The following is a 25,147-nucleotide window of genomic DNA, read 5'->3' as shown; positions in this document are numbered from 1 at the left end:
GATACCCGGTTGAGCGTGTCCTTTGCTAACATGTGTACAAACCAGCAAACAAACACAACCTGATATAGTGAGTGACGAATTCAAATCATGATGCCTTTCTGTCCTACACTGCCTATGCATACTGAAGCTGCATTACGTCGATCCCATATAATTTGTCGGGCGAAAGTACACATTTGACAATTTGACATTAAAAAGTGAATATTAGGAAACAATTACTAGACTGAAAACAATCGCTGAAACACTTCAGTGACAAAAACACATCTAAGATACTCGCATATGATACATCATCATACAGTGTTCATCTCTATCCGGGCGGTGGGATAGCCTAGTGGTTAAAGTGTTCGCTCGTCACGCCGAAGACCCGGGTTCGATTCCCCATATGGGTACAATATGTGAAGCCCATTTCTGGTGCCCCCCCGACGTGATATTGCCGGAATATTGCTAAAAGCGGCGTAAAACTAAACTCACTCACTCTTCTCTATCCTCCATCAAACAATTGGTGTTCACTTATTTTGTCTGTCAGCTTAGTTTCGATCCCTTGTGTACAACGTTTATGTAAGAACAGAAGGACTTGGCATATAACGAAACCGAACAAAAAAACAAACAACCAAAACTATTGTGCGTATAAAAGAAAATGTTGTCATTAATTTCCCCCAGTCTGGTGTTCACCTCCAGTGGGTCATTCCTGGTCTCTTCCGCCGTGATATTGTTAGAATATTGCTTGAAGCGGCGCTGATAACAATGTCTAACCTGCTTCTGTTTGGTTTAGTTGTTCTTTAACGCCACACTCAGCAATATCACAGCTATATGGGGGCGATCTGTAAATAATCGAGTCAGGACCAGACAACCCTGTGATCAACAGCATGAGCATCGGTTAACGCCGTTGGGATAGGATGTCAGCGAGCCTGCCCACCAGATCCCGTTAGTCATCTCTTACGACAACCAAGGGCTGGTGCAGACTAATTGTAACCCAGATCTTCACGGGTCCCTAGTTCTGTAGAAAGAGCACATATGGATAATGATTAACAGTTAGTTTAATAAACATACATTTTGAAAATGATGACGTTTGTGGGATTTTATTGAAACTTTGTAAGGCTGAACGCAGTTCCCTTTTAACTTCCAGCAACATCTCTCCATCACTTCCCCTCAGAGATACTACATTCGGAGCACGCAATGCATTACGCCCAGTCCAGGTCATTAAATATTTACAGTCTGGTGGCTGTTATAGGCTGGTTTCATATACCGAGACACGCGATCCTTGTTACGAGTTCCTGCCAAAAGCCGTAAAGCTGGCTTACATCAGTTATTTTTATCCAGGAAAAAGTAAATTTGCAGCTAGTCTTTAAGGATCAATTATTCAACGTCGTAGTGTTTTGGGGTCGACACTCTTCTGATCCTGCCCAGTTGCTGAAAGTGAGGGCGGGTGATTCTATCGCTGCATTCCGTAACAACTCGGCAAGTCGGTAATTATACGTAGTTTCAAACACCAGTGTGACCGTAGCGTAGATAAGTGGCCTTAATGTTTCTACAATATGATAGATATACATTTATATTCTGAACGACACGGGGGTAATGGTATCAATCTTAAAATGATCGAAGTTCAAGATATTTATTTCCATCGCAGGCAATAGCAACCACTTCATACCCGTGAAGAACCGGGTTAGAACTGGGCCTCCTTTCACAAAGCGCTAAGGTGATCGTAAGTCACTAAGGTAACCTTAGCTCAATGTTAAAGAATGGGAGATAAGGCCGACCTTAGTAAAGGTTGCTTCGTGAAAGGAGCCCCTGGTCTCCAGCAGCCCACGCTTGTCGTATGAGGCTACTAACGGTCATGTTCGCTGACTTGGTTGACGAATGTTATCGTATCCCAATTGCGTAGATTGATGTTCATGCTGTTGAACACTGGATTGTCTGGTCCAGACTCGATTATTTACAGACCGCCGCCGGAATATTGCTGAGAACGGCGTTTAACAACAAACAAGCAGTAACTTTTGAAAAACATTTTTTGAATACGATATTAAAATTCACACCATTTTCTCATACCCGGTAACTTATTTGTAGCCATGGCCATGGCAGTTTAGAATAACCCATCCTTTGGTAAACACACTGCACATATTGGCATCGATGAACGGAAGTTACAAGAGCAGTTCCTGGAAGGAGCAGGTGCAGACGGCGACGTAACTTGCCCAATACACAATTCCACTGTCTTGTAGTAAGAGGCGACTAACGGGATCGGGTGGTCAGGCTCGCTGACTTGGTTGACATATGTCATCGTATCCCAATAGCATAGATCGATGCTCATGCTGCTGATCCCTGGATTGTGGCGTTATACAACAACCAAACCAAGTGTTTTGTGTGATTATGCATGAAAGAGTTAATCTCGGCCTTACTTGCACTGCATAGCCTCACCAAAGTTCAGTACAGTACACCGGCACTGGCTATACCTGTAACGCAATACCCCAGGAGGCCATTCGTCACACTTGGTCACTGTCACTTACAGCCCTGGCTCTCTATACCTTACCACTCTGTCTGTGTTACTCACGAATCACGGAAGAAAGTCATACACAATCATTTGGACCATCGGTATGGACATCAAGGAGAACTAAATCATCAACGAGCAGTTTCATGTATGCCTTCAGATGGCCGGTGATAATTACATCAAAGCCCTGATTAAGGACAATTAATGCAACATTGCGTAGGCTAACAAGTAATAACTGTTTTAACAATTTATCACGGGTTCTTTGCACACAAAATAATTACGATAGAAACTGTCTGTTAAGGATGCCAGCGTGGAGGATAAAGCTGAAACACGTGTGTCCAACACAGCACTGTTTGCAGTCTTTTATGTTCGCGTTGTTGGTAGACGATTACAATATTGAATCTCTGATAAAGCAAATGTGATACGATCTTGGAAGGCAAATACTGGTTATGGGGTAAGTATTTGGTTTTATCAAATTACTCTGGTTTGGTTGCGAAATCAATGAAACAGATAACATTACGTGCGTTATGAAATTGATACGGTCTTAAATACATAGTGCTCGGTGGCCGTGTCGTGCTATTATTAACCCTCGTGGCATCCACCAGCTTCAGTATACTAATTTAAGGTGGGGTGTGTGCCTGGCGGATTCATATACTAGGCACATAAAGAAACAGTGCATACAAATATTTACAATCTAAATTTATCAAACCTGTGTAGACACATAAGGATTTAAACTCAGAGATTAGTGACATGTATCCAACATGCATGCACGTGCCGTGACGTCAGTGGGTTCGTCCTTGAGACGCGCAATACGTTGTTGCACGTGCATTCCGGGAAAGAGAAACAGAGCAAATGAATGCCACACAATACTGTCACTTTGGAAAGCTCAACCCCTGCCCTTGCGATCGTTCAAAAAATTAAACGGCTATTGAAACGCATAGCATGCCAAGGCTCACGTCTGCACAACGTCATGAGGCCATTGGGATGGTCCGTGGGGGAATGTCTCAACGACAAGTGGCTGCACATTTCCACTGCCACCGGAACACCATTTCTGCACTGGTGAGACGCTACCAGAACACAAATGACGTCATCGATCGGCCACGTTCTGGACCTTCACGTGTAACAACGCCAAGACAGGACAGATGGATAAGGGTGACCCATCTTCGCCACAGGTTTCAGACTGCAGTGATGACTGCCCGAACCATCCCAGGACTTCGCCGTATCCACCCCAACACAGTTCGACAACGTTTACATCATCACGGGATCAGACCACGACGTCCCGCCATACGGCCTACCCTGACACAAAGTCATCGACAAGCTCGCCGAATGTGGTGCCGAAATCATGTCCGCAGACCCTTGTTTTGGTGGAAAAAATGTTTTTACAGATGAGTCCAGGTTTAACATTTCCCATAGTGATGGACGTCAACATGCCTATAGACGCGTTGGAGAACGTTATGCACAGACCTGTGTCTTGGAGAGGAATCGCTTTGGTGGCGGTTCCGTGATAATTTGGGGTGGATTTAACAGCACGCCAAAGAACTCCTTTGGTGATTGTTCAGGGCAACTTAATTGGTGTGGGCTACAGGGATCAGATTCTTCGACCTGTGGCAATTCCTTTTCTGCAAAGTCATGGCCCTGGGTTAACATTCCAACAGGACAATGCCCGCCCTCATACGGCAAGGGTTGCTATGGATTTCTTGCAACACCACAACGCTGATCCTGCAAATTCACCGGATCTCTCTCCGATAGAGCATGTTTGGGACGAGATGGATCGACGTCTACGCCGTCTTCCTCATCCGCCAGATAACGTCCTTGACCTTGCAACAGAACTTGAGAGGATCTGGCGTGACATCCCACAACCCTTCCTTGCACGTTTGATAGGCTCTATGCGTCGTCGATGCACTGCTGTTCTCAATGCCGATGGTGGACATACCCGTTATTGAGCTTGTGACATGGTCGTTTGACCCCCTGTCCCGCTTGTGGACTGTGATTTACTTTTCAATTGAAATTCTCCGGACTTGTTATGGTCTCATGATCCCTCCATTAAAGTTTATATGTACCTTTGACATTGTTATCGTACTTATCAACTGGGATAATATTTTGACAATGCACAGTTTCTTTATGTGGCTAGTACAGTTGGAAAGATAAATAGATAGTGAGTGAGTAGAGCTTTACACCCGCTTCAATCACAAGGCTGCCCCACCGCCTAGATAGACAAATATCACCCGACTGACTATACATTTATGAAACGTTTGTAAAAGATTTTGCAAGTTAATCTAGATTTTAGCCTTATGGTTTTGCGACGAAGAAATAGAAGAAAATAGAAAAATGTCTGAATTTCCCACAGGGATCGTGACTAGGCCATTCGATGATAGAACTTCAACCAAAAAACGTTTCCCGTAAAGTCGATTGGGTTATACTGTTGTACATTTTAATCGACTGTCTGGCATGTGACACGCGTAATCAAGATGCTAACCTGTGAAAAACCCGTATTCCTAATTACGTTTGATTCTTTGAAACTACAAGGCCATTGATTTCTGTAGTCTTAAATACCGCTGTTATCTTCATGTCTTACACATTTACTCGTTGTTAAGGGATATTGATTGTTTCAGAAGTATTCAGTGGAGTTAAACAAGATAATGGGTGTTTTTTTTCCAATTCTGATTGCTTTTGAACTAGTTAACGAATGTCGTCAGTGCCAGTGTTTCAGAAGAGTTGACTGTTTCTATACCCGAAGGTACACCGTATGTACTCTGGGAAATGTACTAATATCAGTGACATGGCGTTTTTCTTCAAGGGGCAATAGTACCAACAAGGGTAGACTGGTGAAAACAACTACGATTTAGGCACGTGGAAACTTTTGTTTTGGGAGAATGGTCTATATTCTCAATTTCTACGAGTGAACCCAGAATGTTTTGATGTCCAAATGTGTCAATTCCCTGTGTTACAACGGGGCGGTGGGGTAGCCTAGTGGTTAAAGCGTTCGCTCGTCACGTCGAAGACCCTGGTTTGATTCCAAACACGGGTACAATGAGTGAAGCTAATTTCTGTTTTTCCCCCGCAGTGATGATGCAAGAATACTCGCTAGTTACAACGTTGTGAATCGAACCCGGATCTTCGACGTGACGAGGCAACACTGGATACGTAACTTCTAATCATTTTCCAATGACACACTCACTGAGTGCTTATATATTATATACTTTCATGGGATTTAGAGTGTTTCAATTATTGAACACATTACCTGAATTTTTCGAATAATTTCTTCACACCCGGTGCGTCGATAAAGATACGGACGAATATTTCCGCTCCTATTCTGATGACATCACGTGATAATACTGGCCACGTGCTTCTGATGGTGTCTATTTGTGTATCACTGAAGTCAGTTGTAACAACTTCCGGATCCGGTTCGACATGCGCATTTGGCACCACTGTGGGTTTGCTGTTCTCGCAACCCATAACAACGTCACTTCCGGTTACATGGCATCCCTACTGAACCCCGTCTTGACCTAAAAGATAAGAAATTATTACCATTACAAATACAAGATTGTGGATTTCGCGCAATGCAATTTAAAAGACTGTTTGTTTTAGAAACACATTGTAAAGGCATCCCCAAAGAGGGAACGAGCGAGTGGAAAGTCCGAGGTGCATTTCTGAAACGTTTACCACGCTGCTGAAACCGGCTGACAAACCCGGAACAATGATCAGGGAGAACAGAAATTCAAATACCGGCATTACTAAAGGACACAACTCTGACACAATGACGTCTTAGACGACAGGGTCACTGGTGCCTCCATCTCCAAAGTCTGTACCATGACACGTGCGTTATATGTTCATATAACATGGTAATTGTCAGTATTGCTTATTTTAAAGTGGTAATCCATTCAAGAGTTATTCCCCCTTGTTCACGATCATTATGGGATGTGTGCCAAAGCACATGGCCAACAGTGTATGCCGTTACTGTTACGAAGAATAAAGTTTGTTCTGGTCGTGACAACGGCTTCGTTATATGACAGTAATATATACTCATGCCCATAATGGTTGTCACCCCCCACCCACCCCCCCCCCCTCTCCAATTAAAAAAATTGTAGGGGGTCCTATGAGTCCTATGGTGTTTATGTTTTGAAACATCACAACAAAACGCACCATCCGTAAAATACCCGTATTTAACAGCATGATCTTCAATTTTGGCGTGTAGTGTCACAGAATACACAATTTACATGCAATGCACGTGAAAGTTGGGGATCAGATAGTCTCAATGATGGGTATAAAAGGTTGATCGCTGTCTGTCGATTATTCACTGTATTTAGAATATTGTTGACGAACGCAAAATGACACGTCTAAGTGAAGTCAACCGTCATATCGCCATTGGTTTGCTTGAAGCTGGTCAGTCTCAACGTGCAGTTGCCCGACGCATGAATGTTCACCAAAGCACCATTTCACGGCTCTGGGAGAGATATCGCCGGCAGAATGCGGTAGCAGATGCCCCTCGTAGTGGGCGACCTCGAGCGACCACTGCGGCGCAGGATCGCTACATCCGGGTGCATCACCTGCGTCATCGAACATCTACGGCGACCAGTACCGCTCGACAAATACCCGGATTGAGGAGGCTTTCTGCACAGACCGTCAGGAACAGGTTGAGAGAGGCTGGTTTACGTGCCAGAAGACCTTATTTTGGCCCTGTGCTTCGACAACAACATCGTCGACATCGAGTTCAATGGTGCACCAACGTTCAGGCCTGGAACCTACCGAATTGGCGTAGAATCTGGTTCAGTGATGAATCACGATTTCTATTGGAACGACGCGATGGAAGAATGCGGGTGTACGCTTGCATTCCCCAGGTGGACAGATTCGGCCGGGGCGGTGTTATGATGTGGCGGGAGATCACCTGCCGTCACACTAGAGACTTCCTCCAGAACCACAACATCAATGTGCTCCCCTGGCCCTCAAGATCACCGGACTTAAACCCGATCGAACATCTGTGGGATGCCCTGGACAGACGGGTGCGACGCCGTAACCCTCAGCCCCAGACACTTCAGCAACTCGCACAGGCACTACAGGCAGAGTTGGCTGCGATTGGGCAACACGAGATTCTGAGACTTATTCGTTCGTTGCCGAGGCGATGCCGTGCAGTTCTGGATGCCCACGGTGGTCACACGAGGTATTGACTTCAGCGCCGACACACGTCTCCATGTGACACTCAAACTGACTTTCCTCGAGTTGGTGCCAAAGACAGATAAGTCTGCATTCCCAGTGTGCAATTCACTATATTTCATTGACTCATAAAGCCTACAAGCTGTTTCAAAATAAACATAAAAATACAGTTGAAAATCCTATATGCGTTTCTTTTTTTGGAGAGTATATGTTTCATATTATGATAGTTAATAAGCTGTTTACCACAGCAACTGGAAACTGAAGCGTACTGCAGGACCTGAGACCGAGAACAGTGTATACACAAACCACATGCAAACAAGTGATATTACCTGTTATCGAGTTATGTTATTGAATGTCGTTAAGAGCTACTTTAGCAAATTTATAGATTTTAGCTTGAGAGTATGCTTCTATATCCCTTTCAGCACGGGGATCTGCTTCATTATTCATAATGATCGACCCTTTGAGTTACAAAAATTGGGCTTTTTGTCAAATCAAAACACAAAAGAAACTTGATTGAGTGAGGTCTGCATATCCTAGCAAGGCTTTCAAACACTACAACAGCACGAAATGAAAACTTATAGATTGCGTAACGTACTATAAGTGCAGGGGTGGAAATAGCCCTATGCCCATCACCCGACGTCCGAGTCCAGTGGTTTTTTTCTGTCGGGCAAGCAAATTTGTATATCATACTGTACCGGTGTCCAGTTGTCTTTCCAATGTTAATTATGTTGTTTATTTTAAAAAATCAACAAGAAAACGGACAAAACTTATCAGGGCAATTGATTTTACATGTGCCACTGTTCCGGAGTACACTAGCGATTTTAAAGTTATTTCCACCCCTGAAGTGGTATTCATTTTAAAACATTCGATAAGTGGGGCTCAGGCTGCTTGAAGTATGATTACATAATGTCAAATATGGAAAGTGTCAGTTACCAAGTTGTGTGTGAGCTGGTTGACAAATCCATGTCTTCGTGGTGACGTGCCCACAGGTATTACTAAGTCTTACATGTTCACAGGTATTACTGAGTCTTACATGTTCACAGGTATTACTGAGTCTTACATGTTCACAGGTATTACTAAGTCTTACATGTTCACAGGTATTACTGAGTCTTACATGTTCACAGGTATTACTGAGTCTTACATGTTCACAGGTATTGCTAAGTCTTACATGTTCACAGGTATTACTGAGTCTTACATGTTCACAGGTATTACTAAGTCTTACATTTCACAGGTATTACTAAGTGTGACATGTCCACGGGTATTACTAAGTATGACATTTCCACGGGTACTACTAAGTATGACATTTCCACGGGTACTACTAAGTATGACATTTCCACGGGTACTACTAAGTATGACATTTCCACGGGTACTACTAAGTATGACATTTCCACGGGTATTACTAAGTCTTACATGTCCACGGGTATTACTAAGTATGACATGTCCACGGGTATTACTAAGTCTTACATGTTCACAGGTATTACTAAGTATGACATTTCCACAGGTATTACTAAGTATGACATTTCCACGGGTACTACTAAGTATGACATTTCCACGGGTACTACTAAGTATGACATTTCCACGGGTACTACTAAGTATGACATTTCCACGGGTATTACTAAGTATGACATTTCCACGGGTATTACTAAGTATGACATTTCCACGGGTACTACTAAGTATGACATTTCCACGGGTACTACTAAGTATGACATTTCCACGGGTAGTACTAAGTCTTACATGTCAACGGGTATTACTAAGTGTGACATGACCACGGGTATTACTAAGTCTTACATGACTACGGGTATTACTGAGTGTGACATGACTACGGGTATTACTAAGTTTGACATATCCACAGGTAGTACTAAGTTGAACATGTGCACAGGTAGTACTAAGTTAAACATGTTCACAGGTATTATTAAGCGTTACATGTTTATTGGCATGACTAAGTGTACAGTTAAATTGGTATGGTTAAGTGCTGCTTGGAATGGTGAGAATCATTGAAAACTGTCCTACACTTTTAATAATATGTGAGTACATTGCCTTTATTACACAGGAAACTATGGCTATCTTCATGCCATTTTATCTATTGGTAGTAACATAGGTACAAGACGTCACTCAATAGTCCACAGTAGTGAATGTTCTGTAATGTTTCTTGAGATCTTGTGATCAAGCAAATACATGGCATTAGACCTACTAGATATATTGATATACAGACAGTGCTCACTGCTATGGAACCACCCTGATGTGTAGTCTGTTGTGTTCCAGGTTAACTTTGTGTACGTAATTATCCGGATGTAGCTTTCGATTCACTCTAAACATACAAAGCGCCTGAACTTTCGGGTAATTGGATCGACCAGCGAGAAATTCACGGCGCGTTACGATCCACGGGTATTGAAACAGTGGTGTCGTGGGACCATTTCTGCACAAAGCTCTGTAAATAATCGAAGAGGTACCTGTTGCAAATACTAAAATAGCTGTGACATGAATATTCAATACCTCGTAAACGAATAACAGAAGCCATAGTCAATAAGTGGGGAACGAATGGCTTCCCAATAGGTAAATGCTAATCAATGCTGCACACATATCGCCTTCGTACTGACCAATACATCAATCGTGGATGTATTCATACAACAAATGTCACACGTACATTACAAACGGAATGGGTGGGGTGCTCTGAATAAGGGACAACTTATTTGGCTTCCATGATATTAAACAGCCATGTATATTTCAGTAAGATTGCTCTGAGGACACGTGGTTCACGGAGTTGCGTCCCTTTACCGTGTCGCGGCTTTGACCTTGGGTTTGAATTCTGATCGCGCTACTGGCAAATAAATAACAAGGACCCGAATAAATGTTACATCAAGTCGGTGAGTATCAATAAAATTTAATACACTTCTATTACGTTCTTTCATTCATGCTATCTTCCGATACTATAAGTCCCAGGCTAAGTCTAGGTAAATGGCACAGAACGTTTAGACTCAAGACATGATTGAACCACTTCCCTTCAAAAACTTCAAATGAAATTAGGTAATTGTTCATTGAATCCGCGTTATTGATTTTGGGTATGATTTTAGGCCGAAGAAACCTATGTTAAATACGCCATCTAAATTCTCTAAATTACGATTGCGGTTTTTACTTTTGCTTCTGTGAACAAGCTGTGATTATAGTAGGAAGGGTGTCTTAAAATCTTTACATCAGTTCTCTGTAGGTAGTATTAATTAACGAGCTAACCATCCAATGTGTTACTGATCTGGAGACCCGTGAAGATCTGGGTTAGAATTGATCTTCATGTAACCCATGCTTGTCGTGAGAGGTGACTAACGGGATCGGGTTGTCAGGCTCGCTGACTTGGTTGACACATGTCATCGTATCCCAATTGCGTAGATCGATACTTATGTTGTTGATCACTGGATTGTTTCTTGCCAGACTATTTATTTATTTACAGACCGCCGCCATATAGCTGGAATATTGTTGAATATTGCGTAAAACTAAACTCACTCACTCACTCTCTGATCTTGAGATCTCACTGGTCACATCATCCGGTTATACTGACCTCCTTATATGGGATACTATATACCACACAACTATCTCTGTAAGGTACCTTCACGAGCGTTCACCTCAGGGTTGAAACAGCTTTCCGAATTGGCTGATCGACGAAAGACATCGCAAATCCAGAAGTTTAAGTTAAGTTTTTACATTTGATATCATACACGACAAAGATGAAATCATAATACCACGTTAAAGGTATTCTCGATGACCGAGTAACATATGATCATTTTCTTGTTGTACAGTCAAACACTGTATCGTCAAACTCTGATGAGTCGAACTTATGTTTATCTGAGGGACCGATCATAATTTATGCATGTCATGTACAAAATCAATGACCCCCCTTCCCATAATGTCTATGCATAACTTTAAAATATTTTTATGTACACAATTCCTGCCCCCTACATGTTACAAAATTGATGACCCCCAGCTCCCCAGAACGAAATGTCCCCAAAAAAAATAAAATAAAAAATAAAAAATAAATAAATAAATAAAAATAAATACAAAAAATCAAAAAAATCATCATCACCCCCTTAGCAATAAATTATGAACGGTCCCTAAAAGAAAAAGGTCGATCCATGTGTGTTGTTCATTTGCCAGATTGTGGAACCTTGGAAAATGTGAAGTGTTTACGCAGATCCCTTTAACTTCGACATAAATAGTTTGGCTGTCTATACCTTCGACTCATCCGTCATCAAAGCTTCGTTTTGTGTCCGATTCGACACTAAAAATAGCCATCCAGTCAAATTGCAGCCATGAGCGAGCGGATGTTTTTGCAGAATTACTGCTAAGAGACAGTGACATCACTATAGTACTTAAATGAAACTATCGTGCAGTATAGGCCCAGTTTACTTGTCATGTTATGGAGACAGATAATACCCTGGCTTATCGAAGATGGTACAAAGGTGCCGGTGGATCGTGTCTGTTCCTATGTAGAAAGCAACAACAACCCTATACAATAACGTTGAGTGAGTATGATTTTACGCCGCTTATAGCAATATTCCAGCAATATCACGGCGGGGGACACCACAAATGGGCTTCACACATTGTACCCATGTGGGGAATCGAACCCGGGTCTTCGGCGTGACGAGCGGACACCCCCTATACAATAACAGAACCAAGGCTTGCACAACAGGATAAAAAGCCGGGCAAAAGAAGTATACACCCATGGTTGATGGTCGCTAAATTATAATTTGAACCATTATCAGTGGATCCTCGAAACATCAGAAGAAGAAGCAGTTAGCTACTCCCGTCTACTCCCCCATCGCTCGTTAGACAATATGAGTGACATTCTAGTTATGTCTTTTACCAGGAATTGGATCTTACGTTGTACACAAATAGGCAAACAGGGCCTTCAGTGTTATGAGGAACGCTTCATACGCACGCCTACCCAATATACCCCGAGATTGTGAGATCACAGGTACATCCATAAGATTTGAAAAAGGCATACTCACGTGTATTGTAAACACTAGCAGCCGTCGTTCTATGTATGTCGCAAAATTAGATTAAACCTCCATCAGCGATCCTTAACCTCAGTCTCCTCACAGCCTATCCTTTCTTCTATACAGGTCAATTTGAGCATATTGTCACAAGCCGACGTACAAATACCATGTGGTGAGCTTTACAATGGCTAGACAAGTCTGCGATCACATGGAAGTCCCATACAGTATTCCTGTAAGAAGCAGTGTAAGCGAGTCCCATCTGCAAGCCTGGTAGCCGTTCTACCTGATTGAGGGATCGATGGATGAACAACAAGCTCTACGCATAGCATTCCTGTGGTGTTTTTTGTCATTGAGAAATGGAGTATCATAATAACGTGCTGCTCGATAAGGGCTAGTTGCTTGTGACGCTTGGACCCACTGATGGGTATGTTTGTTTATAATGGTAAACTAAAGAGAGCATCTTCCTGTGTGATGAATAAACTATGACTACCGCCAGTGGACTCCAGGTTGTATATTTTATAAGCTGTGTGGCCTGAAAATGGCAAGAACATGGCGAGATAATTAAGTTCTGGATCATTGATCTTACTCGGGGAATTTTTGACATAATATTCATGGTATTTGATTAGGGTTCCAGGTTTACTCAGTTATATGTTTATTCGCGGGTATGTATTTGACGTAAAGGTTAACTCTGGCGTATATATTTGACGTAAAACATATAGCTGAATTACTACTTCCACAATGTTTTGACTTCACAAACATATAGTTGAATTACTACTTTCACAATGTTTTTACTTCACAAACATATAGCTGAATTACTACTTCCACAATGTTTTTACTTCACAAACATATAGTGCTGAATTACTGAATTACTACTTTCACAATGTTTTTACTTCACAAACATATAGCTGAATTACTACTTCCACAATGTTTTTACTTCACAAACATATAGCTGAATTACTACTTTCACAATGTTTTTACTTCACAAACATATAGCTGAATTACTACTTTCCACAATGTTTTTACTTCACAAACATATAGCTGAATTTACTTCCACACAAACATATAGCTGAATTACTACTTCCACAATGTTTTACTTCACAAACATATAGCTGAATTACTACTTCCACAATGTTTTTACTTCACAAACATATAGCTGAATTACTACTTCCACAATGTTTTTACTTCACAAACATATAGCTGAATTACTACTTCCACAATGTTTTTACTTCACAAACATATAGCTGTTTACTTCCACTACTTCACAAACATATAGCTGAATTACTACTTCCACAATGTTTTACTTCACAAACATATAGCTGAATTACTACTTGTTTTTACTTCACAAACATATAGCTGAATTACTACACAATGTTTTTACTTCACAAACATATAGCTGAATTACTACTTCCACAATGTTTTTTCACTTCACAAACATGTTTTACTACTTCCACAATGTTTTACTTCACAAACATATAGCTGAATTACTACTTCCACAATGTTTTACTTCACAAACATATAGCTGAATTACTACTTCCACAATGTTTTTACTTCACAAACATATAGTTGAATTACTACTTCCACAATGTTTTTACTTCACAAACATATAGCTGAATTACTATTTCCACAATGTTTTACTTCACAAACATATAGCTGAATTACTACTTTCACAAACATATAGCTGAATTACTACTTCCACAATGTTTTTATAGCTGAATTACTATTTCCACAATGTTTTACTTCACAAACATATAGCTGAATTACTATTTCCACAATGTTTTTACTTCACAAACATATAGCTGAATTACTATTTCCACAATGTTTTTACTTCACAAACATATAGCTGAATTACTACTTCCACAATGTTTTTACTTCACAAACATATAGCTGAATTACTATTTCCACAATGTTTTACTTCACAAACATATAGTTGAATTACTACTTCCACAATGTTTTTACTTCACAAACATATAGCTGAATTACTACTTCCACAATGTTTTTACTTCACAAACATATAGCTGAATTACTACTTCCACAATGTTTTTACTTCACAAACAGGCAGCTCAGGTACCATTTCCACAAATGCATTGTTTGCTTGTTTTAATGCATGCACAGGGAAACAGTATCATAAATATCACTGATTCAGACAAAGGTAGATTCTTCGTGTTAACTCAAAATTTGTCGGAGAAATGCGAAACCCCGAACCATGACAAGTTCATGAATGGGGGGCTGAGGGTTCCTAATACAGCAATACCTTAGTACAGACAGATTGGCGGTGTACGGCACTGACAGGTTCATTGATAACAGACTGAGCAGCATGTGCTTCTGGTTATACAAGAGTAATTCTACGCTAATTACAGGCAAAAACCAATCTAATCAACAATTCTGATACGTAGCGCCATTTCATTGCTCTTGCCTTGGGCTCTCACGGCAAACACATCAAACCAGATTAATTACACGATGACAAGGGTTTTCATTCATAACTCGCCACACACACACGCGGCTTGTATCCTGGAGTAAACCCTTGAAGCTGGGCAGTGTGTCTTTTGTAAACATCAACTATTGGTGATATTGTCCTAAGTGGTTCGATACATACGGCAGTAACAACGGTCTCTGTCAGAAACTATCAACTTTCGATTACAGCTATCTCATTATGTGGAATTAACCCTGTTTTCCTTAATTATGCCATTCGCGTTGGTCGCTCGTTATGGCCTAGGACGGAGTAACTAAGATATCAGTATTGTGTTGCCATGGTTACTATTTGCCACAAAATGGAAATAATTCTAATACTATGAGTGACCGACACAACAAAGAAATAGCACATGTCCATCAGACGAATTGCGACCTTCTGGTGACCACGGCCTCTTTTCTCAAATCACATTATTGTTTCTATAGGTAAGGGTAAGATAGACGTATATCTGAGACATTACACAGTTAAACACCGTCTCTTCTCACAAACAAAACGTCAAATGATAAACTAACCCATTTGAAATCTATTTCAAGATACTATGAAGATGTTTGTCAATTAGGGTGCCATTCTGTCCGGTGCGACAATGTATTTAGGGATTACAGTAAGTCTTTATATGAGAAATTCTAAACACACTGCTCTCTGTCTGATCTGAACAAATATGTTTAGCTGAATTACTATTCGCACAATGTACAAACATCCAGTTGAATTATTATTTCTTCAATTTTCAAAACCAAAACATTTAGCTGAAGTACTTTCCCACTGTTTTCACTTTTAGAAACGTTAACCAATACCACTTTTTTAACAATATTCTCTTTCCATGCGTTTCTCTGACTTACTAAATTCACAAGTTTAACTAAACAAACATATAGCTGAATTACTATTTCCACAATGTTTTTACTTAAAAAACATTTAGCTCAGTTAGTATTTTCACAAATGCATTCACACTATTAGGATAAAGAAGTTTTTTTGTTTGTTTTAATGCATGCACAGCTAAACAGGATTGTAAATGTCACTGATGTAGACAAACCCGATGGGTACTAGCAGTAGCTGTATACACAATATTCATTTGGAGGTGCAACTTTTGTCTTAGCATTTGGATAACTTCATTGTTCCATGTATACTAAGCAGCAAAAGAAACGTCAGTTTGCAATTTTCCGTCACAGAAACGGATAACTGTAAACTCATGTAATGTTTTGATTGTATATTTTTGACAACATCTCCAACTTTACCTGAGCAAAGACATTCCTTCCCAAACTCCGAATGGAACCCAGGAAATGGTCTCAAAAACGCAACCTGATCTCGGAGACGGTACGGTGTTCTCCATATTTTTCATGCAACTCATGCTGCACGTGCTGTTCACAAGGACCAGCCCTATAAAATGCACCCCCAAACCTGGTTGAAACATTCACATTACAACGTCAGCAGGATGCCGAAACTCACGACAGCTCAGTGGAACCAGGCGCTAGGAAGACTTGAAGCTGGCCACACTGCACAAGCCGTTGCTAATCACTTCCAGGTCAACTTTCGGACCACCTATAGGCTGCAGCAACGTTTCCGGGCCACCAACACCACAAATGAGCGCCCCCATACTGGTAGACCAAGCATGTACAGAATCCCTTCATGCAGGCATCCGAAACAGCACGCCAGACAGTGGGAACACACGGAAGACCAATCAGTACTGATATAGTACGCCGACGTCTTAACAGTGGGAACCTCCATTGCCGTAGACCTTACCGTGGACCTATCCTCGTGAACGTCTGCCCTACAACACCAAAACTGGCGATACATGCAATGGAGAACTGTTCTGTTCACACATGAGAGTCGGTACTGTGTATCAACTGCAGATGGCAGAACAAGAATATGGCGATGACGTGGCCAGCGTTACTCAGACCAATGTGTTATGGAAAGAGACTCATGGGGAGGTGCAAACATCATGGTATGGGGTGGAATAGGCCTGAACCAGAGAGTGGGTCCTGTGGTGTTCCAGAACCTTGGTCCAGGGAGAGGAGGCGGCATCACAGCGGTGAGCTACATCGACCAAGCTCTCAGACCCCACGTCATACCACATTTCGCACGTCACCGGAACAACATTTCCCAGCATGATAACGCCCGGGCCCATACTGCCAGAGCTACACGGGACTTCCTACAGCAGAACGGTGTCAACATTATGCAGTGACCAGCCCGTAGCCCTGATTTAAACCCAATTGAACATCTTTGGGATGAAATTCAGAGGAGACTGAATAATGTCATACCAAGGCCGAAAACAGCCGATTTATTGCGCCAGGCCTTTCTCAGAGTGTGGTTCCAGGTGCCAATGGCCTTCATCAATCAATTGGTGCACGCCATGCATAGAAGCTGTGCTGCAGTTTTTGCCGCTCGTGGTGGTCACACTAGATACTCAAGTCAAGAGTCTGAATGGACTGCAAACGTTAAAGTAATGTCTTGACATTGTGCTGAGTTATTCATTGATGTATCAAGATATGGTACACAAAAAATGTTTTTGATCCGCTTATTATGTCCATTTCTGTAATGATTTGATTACATTGCCTATCTAATTTTGAATTCGTACTGACGTTTTATTTGCTGCTGAGTATATGTCATTGTTCTGTTTGCTAAAACCATGATAATATAGATCAATACCAACCGCTTTAACATTACATGACGTACGGAGCCTCGATGACGGTGTTAGCTCCACCCTTGTGTGAAATAACGAGACCGTAGAGTGGATGAATACTTCACTTACTCCAAGAACAACGTAGTAGCGCGGCAGTGCACGACGCCCATGCAAATGAAATATTCACGGTGTTTCTGTTCACTCGAAATGTTCTTGCAGTCGTAACACTTTAAGATCAGGTAGTGTGCGGGCACAAGTGGTATAACGTCATCGTGACAACTACAACGTAAAGCGACAAGTACAACATACGGCTACATTATTACAGCATACGTCGACGTAATTACATCGTACGTCGACATGACTACAACATACGTCTATGCAGCAACAACACAGTTGACATAACAACGTACGGCAGCATTACTACAACACGTCCATAGAGCAACAACATACGTCTATAGAGCTACAACACATGTCGACATAACTACAATATATGTATACATAGCTACAACACACGTGACATAACAACGTACGGCAGCATTACTACAACACGTCCATGGAGCAACAACATACGTCTGTAGAGCAACAGCACGTGTCGACATAACTACAATATACTGACTGACTGACTGAGTTTGGTTTTACGCTGCTTTTAGCAATATTCCAGCAACATCACGGCGGGGGACACCAGAAATCGGCTTCACTCATTGTACCCATGTTAGGATTCGAACCCGGGTCTTCGGCGTGACGAGCCAATAACTACACTTTATGTATACATAGCTACAACACAGTTGACATAACAATGTACGGCAGCATTACTACGTCTATATAGCTACAACACATGATCACATAACTACAACATACGTCAAAGACAAGAGCCCGAGGGAAACAAAGGAAGGCGACCTGACTGAAAGTCGCACATCATGTAAATCTAAACACACAGAGTGGTACGGATGCAGGCAATAGCTGTAGTACCTAGCCGAGATATCATATCAGACACATTACAACCAATGTTCCCACCTGAATGTCGATACTTGTCACTGAGTACACCCTCTCGTCAAAACAGTACACTTCCTTGCAGCCTGTATATCCTCAAGCTTCTCTACAGCACCAGACGGAAGTGTTTTAACACGAATAGGGCTCATCCCACCTTTCCTTTAGGCATCAAGACCAAATAACTGGGTGTAACGTCGGTGTGTAGATGCTATTCCTCCCTGATTACTACTGACTACTGAGCAAGCGGATGGTTTGAGAAGACGGGTCAATACCCTCGGCTCCAATACCCATACTCTCATCCTAACGCTGTGGTCACAGGCGGTATGGTAAAACATCACGTGCGTTCTGTCTGTGACCACGATGAGGATGTCGTGCTGGTCAGCCCCAACAGTGATAAGATACACTGACTCACCTGTCCACAGTACCTTCAGTAACAGAGGCACTGCCTAAGTTTACTACTGTCAGTGACGGACTGCAGCCACAGCCATACACGAAACCATCGGTTATAGACACTACCTTACCAACCTTAAAGGCGCTATTTAAAACCAAACTTCTAATAATAAATAATGCATTTATCTCAATAATACAAACTATAAAAAAAACCACACACCACCCCCACCCTTAAGAGAAGCTACCAATACAAATTACGTATTTAGATCAAAATTAAAATGTTCGAATGCATTAATGCAACGTAGCATTAAATCGACTCTCGCTCCCCCTACCGGCCGACCATTTCAAGCGAACCCCATAGAACTATATCCCTTGGAGCTCTGTTTATGAATATCATATAACTCTTCTGGAGACAGAACTCAGTCCTAGACAGAAACATACGTGCAACTTGTGATTGAAACCAGTTCGGCAAACATCGCGTGCGACAGTTTTAGATGTACGGAGCAATTGATTACATTCCATATATGGCAAGTGTTCTCTGTTTGGAAGCTGTTTGCCTCGAAGTTTCAATTATCGATTTCAGGCAAGGCGTAAGTCTTTTATTGCATCAATAAGAAGCTAAACTGAGTGCATATGCCCCAATATATATAATATATAACTGTCTCACCTGAACGCAATAGCCTCAGTTCAAAGACACTGTCTCACCTGGACACAATAACGTCGGTGGCACTGACGCTGTCTCACCTAGACGCGATACCGTCAATGACAAAGACACTGTCTCACCTGGACACAATAACGTCAGTGGCAATGACACTGTCTCACCTGAACGCAATGGCAAGGACACTGTCTCACCTAGACGCAATACCGTCAGTGACAAGGACACTGTCTCACCTGGACACAATAACGTCAGTGGCACTGACGCTGTCTCACCTAGACGCGATACCGTCAATGACAAAGACACTGTCTCACCTGGACACAGTAACGTCAGTGGCAATGACACTGTCTCACCTGGACGCAATACCGTCAATGACAAGGACACTGTCTCACCTGGACGCAATACCGTCAGTGACAAAGACACTGTCTCACCTGGACACAATAACGTCAGTGGCAATGACACTGTCTCACCTGGACGCGATACCGTCAATGACAAAGACACTGTCTCACCTGGACACAATACCGTCAATGACAAAGACACTGTCTCACCTGGACGCAATACCGTCAATGACAAAGACATTGTCTCATCTGGACGCGATACCGTCAATGACAAAGACACTGTCTCACCTGGACACAATACCGTCAATGGCAAAGACACTGTCTCACCTGGACACAGTAACGTCAGTGGCAATGACACTGTCTCACCTGGACGCAATACCGTCAATGACAAGGACACTGTCTCACCTGGACGCAATACCGTCAGTGACAAAATCTCTGTACCCTAGTCGCAATACCGTAATTAACAAAGACACTGTCTCAACCAGTCACTATACCCTCGAAGCAAGAGACACTGGTCTCATCTACATAAACTCTATACCAAACATTGATCAGCATGCAGCAACGACGTGGTATATTGACGTCTATGGATGAAGACGTTCCGTTGGCATCTTGCATCCTCGCATTACGCAAAGGTCCCAATTATACAGGAAATCCCAAATGGTATTATTCTTAGTGTAGATTTGATACTGATCACTGAAGGTGGAAGACCATGGTTACCCCTGGTTACGGACAAGGAACACGGCTAGTAAGTAGACCTACCTAAGTGTACCGTTATGAGTATCGATCTATTGGAGGATACTGGATTGGATTGTCCTCATACAACACGATTCTCATCGTTATGTCGGGACGCAATGTTTCAGTCGCATGGAGACCGCTGGGGTTTGATTACACCATCCCGTTCTTCAAATATTTGAATTAAATATCAATGAATTTTATTTTGTGCTGTACTAATGTATGGAAGTATTTTGAAGGAACTGCTTTAAAGATTGATATGTAGTCAATGAGGATGGCCTTTCGCCCCTTTCATAACAGTTGGCAGAGACCAAGGATGTGCTTTACAAATTATCCAAAAATGGAGACTTGACACCGGATCGTGGCGAGTCGGGACCTGACAGCATCCAGATAAATATCTGGCATTGTGTTGGTGGAATACCATTTAATGGCTGCTTCATCCGACGCGGGTGGTTAGGTAGTCTAGTGGTTAAAGCGCCCACTCGTCAGACAAAAGTTGGTGGTTGGTTGATGACACACACCACGCTCAGCAATATTCCAGCTATATATAGCTGCCTGGGCCAGACAGTCCAGTGATCAGCATCATAAGCATCGATGTACGCAATTAAGATACGATGACATGTGTCAACCAAATCAGCGAACCTGACCACCCGAGCCTGTTAGTCGCCTGTTACAGCAAGCATTGGTTGCTGAAGACCAATTCTAACCCTGATCTTCACGGGTCGTCATGCAAGAGACTCGTGCTCGATTCCCAACATGGGAAATATGTGTGAAGCCCATTTTTGTGTTCCCCGTCGTAATATTGCTGGAATATTGCTATAGTGGCATAAAACCATACTTACTCACTCACTTCATCCTGCGGAAACGCTTCAACGCCGAAGAGCTGGAGTTCCCAAGTCATAGATATTACGCAGTGCACGTGATGACAAGCTCCAAATGTAGAAAAAGAAAGTCGTACTGACATACATACATACATACAGACACACACACACACAGACATACATACATACATAGAAACATTTATAAAAAAAATATATAGCGCTAAAATCAGATAAGCACTGCTCTAAAGCGCTTTGAGTTCCACATCTATACAGCGAGATTCAGTAGGCTTGGCTAAACAGATGTGTTTTAAGTTTGGTTTTGAAGAGTGAGAGTTCTTGTGAGGCTCGTATTTTGATTGGGAATTGTTCCATAAGAATGGTGCTGCTGATGCAAAAGACCGTTCGCCGCAAGACTTGGTTCTGGAGCTTGGTACCACAAGGAGAAGCCTGTCAGCTGACCGCAGACTGCGCCGAGGTTGGTATGGCTGGATAAGACTTGAGATGTAGTTAGGAGCGAGATTGTGGAGAGATTTGAAAGTGAGGAGCAGAATCTTGTAGATGGTTCGGTAGCCGGGCTGACAACACAATCACCTATGGAGAACTGAGACAGACTCAAAGTTGGTGCAATCCGCTTCGGAGCCATGATCAACAGCTCAGTCTTGTCCTCATTCAACTTGAGGAAATGATTATTCATCCAGTTTTTAATATGTTCAATGCACCTCTGAGCTGAACAGAAGGTGTTCTCAACAGATACTAGTACTTGATCGAGAGGTTTAAAGGACAGGTACAGTTGTGAGTCATCCGCATAGACGTGGAAGGAGAAGTTGTGAGCTCTGGCTATGTCACCAAGTGGAGAAGTGTAGATAGTGAACAGAATTGATCCAAGTACCGATCCCTGCGGAACTCCAAAATGAAGAACTGTGTTCTTGGATGTGGAACTATCCACCCTGACTTTCGAGTATTCTTTCGTTATTTCAATTATTTGTCCGTTATGTCGATGTTACGAATATTTTCACGCTATTTTAAGGTATTCAAAAACTCACATTTTCGAATTTGTTCTCGTTGCTTCGATTATTTTCGCGAAAATTCGAGAAGATAATTGAAATCAAGCTGGGTGCTTTGATGATGATATTTTTTTTCTATTTCTTTCACAAATGTAAAAAGTATGCCCTTAAAGAGTTTCTCATATATTTCTGTTTTTGCTTAATGTCAGTCAGCAATATTTCCGCTTTATGCCAACGGCCTGTAAATATCCCAGCCAACAACCAGACAACCTAGTGATTGATATCATGAGCAATGTCCCTCGCTGTCATTGGACAATGACACCAAACCAAGTCGCTAAGCCTGACCTCAGGATTTGTTTCTTTCACACAACAAGCATAGAATTCTTGTACCCCATTCTAACCCAGGTCTCCCACGACGTTAAGCATTGTTGTTGTTGTCAAGGACGACGTCGTTGTCATGGCATTCGCCGTTGTAGTATCCTCTCTCATATAGGTGAGTGAGATGGTCGTTTGTATGCATGTCCTGTGACACACTTTCAATCTCTGTACCCACTGATAACAACAGCGCTAGACGTCATCCCAAAGGTCGGAAACACACAAGACCACGGTGGGCCATTTCCGACTACCATTATGTCTGCAGTATTTCCATCGTATCCCCTGACTCCAGCTGTGGCACGAAAATAATTAGATTCAATTAATACCTGCAGCAGATTTAATCATTATTGAGGAAGAGATCTTGATGTCTGCGGGAAGGCAGGATCTCCAGAATACTCTCACCTGAGGAAACTCTGATTAAACAAAATTTCAATCACGCCTGGGGGGATTTTTCGAACAATCGTCGCATATCCGCCATTGCACAGGGCCAGTGCTGAATCTTAGAAGCAGTTTTACTACATCAGCCTAAAGTGCTAGAAAAGGTTGACAAAAACTGACAATGCATAAAAATCATATAAAATGACCCTGAAATTGCATCGACTGGTCCAGGAGACGCTCAAAGATGGTAAGTCAAATGGAGGTGAGGTGAGGTGAAATTGGGTTTAACGTCGTACTTGAGAATATTGCGCTCATATGACGACGTGCATGCGTGTGTATGTGTATGTGCGGCTGCTTGTACTAGCCCAGACTGAAGCTGGTTTTATAGTGCTAGCCCACTGAGATACCATGCCGCAGTGAAGCATGAATACCCCACTCAGACACATTATACTGACTCCGAGCCGACCAGTCCTAGTTGTACCCATTAATGCCGAGCGCCAGGCAGGGACCAACAAGTACCATATCTTAACGTCTTTTGGTATGACGCGGTCGGGGATCGAACCCGCGATCTTCCGCTCTCCGGGCGGACGCTCTAGCCACTACACCACGGAGGCGGTCAAGTCAAATGGATAAACCAAAGGACCCAGACGCAAGCTCATATTGCATCAAAGAGCCCAACAAAGGCTAATATTTCATCCAATAGCCCGACAAAAGTATCAGTTTTCGTATGACAACCACCCAAGTAACGTCACCAGGCTACCTGTAAGAAAACGCGTCTCCTCGAAATTTTCGCGGACACCAAGACGAGAATATAACATTCTTAAGTGCTGCCACCAGGAAGTACACACGGGAGATAACTGCTGGCCATTTCCGGTATGCCTTTGAAGTATCTGATTGGTATTAGAAACTGTTGTGGCAGGAATATGTGGAACGTAATGGGGGCTAGAATTTTCATTATTGGTCGCACAACTATTCAGGCGTCAATATAACAGCTTCATTAGGTAGACTGTTACAACAAGAATATTGATTGTTTGATTACTGATCCTATCAGCTGAAGTGACAATCCTGTCTCCTCGAGATGTAGCGGGTTTAAAATCAGATGCCTCTTGATCATCATATATTAGTATTTACAATTTTAGTATGTTTTAAAGAAATATTTCGAGTATATGAAGGATTTTTAATTCAACGCTAATCAGACCAAAAACCCGTGACCGGTGTAGCTTCATATGTTGTATTTGTAACAGGGAATGCCAAAGCTTTACACAGTGATGGCGAAGAAATAGCTAATGACGTTTAAAAGCCGATTCTTCTCGTACAGATAAGCAAGAATGTGAATGGGCACATCAGACCTGACAATCAACTAGGAATCATCTGACAATCAACAAGGTAACACCTGACAATCAACTAGGAAACATCTGACAATCAACAAGCTAACACCTGACAATCAACCAGGAAATACCTGACAATAAACTAGGAAACCTCTGACAATCAACAAGGTAACACCTGACAATCAACTAGGAAACATCTGACAATCAACTAAGAAATGTCTGATAATCAACAAGGTAGCACTTGACTATCAACAAGGTAACATCTGACAATCAACTTGGAAACATCTGACAATCAACTAAGAAATATCTGAAAATCAACAAGGTAACATTTGACAATCAACAAGGGGACATCTGACAATCAACTAAGAAATATCTGATAATCCACAAGGTAGCACTTGGCAATCAACAAGGAAACATCTGACAATCAACTAGGAATCATC

General features: G+C 42.1%; 1 protein-coding gene across 2 annotated transcripts in view; it reads right to left on the bottom strand.

Moving 5' to 3' along the window:
• Positions 1 to 25,147, bottom strand: part of LOC124263404 (cytoglobin-2-like) — a 53,844-nt gene that overhangs the window by 2,006 nt on the left and 26,691 nt on the right. Inside the window, exons 1-2 of one of the 2 annotated variants that reach the window (XM_046698020.1) lie at positions 12,628 to 12,906; positions 5,721 to 5,985 (exon numbers count right to left, since the gene is read on the bottom strand). In XM_046698020.1, coding sequence (XP_046553976.1) covers positions 5,721 to 5,935 — 215 coding nt within the window. In that variant the 5' untranslated portion in view covers positions 5,936 to 5,985; positions 12,628 to 12,906. Of the gene's footprint in view, positions 1 to 5,720; positions 5,986 to 12,627; positions 12,907 to 25,147 lie in introns of those variants that run through there. The other variant, XM_046698021.1, reaches the window with a different exon arrangement.

This window comes from Haliotis rubra, unplaced genomic scaffold (assembly GCF_003918875.1).
Source record: "Haliotis rubra isolate DU_JTF1 unplaced genomic scaffold, ASM391887v1 Scf88, whole genome shotgun sequence".
NCBI classification, from domain to species: Eukaryota; Metazoa; Mollusca; class Gastropoda; order Lepetellida; family Haliotidae; genus Haliotis; species Haliotis rubra.
This window is presented reverse-complemented; position numbering and strand designations above follow the sequence as displayed.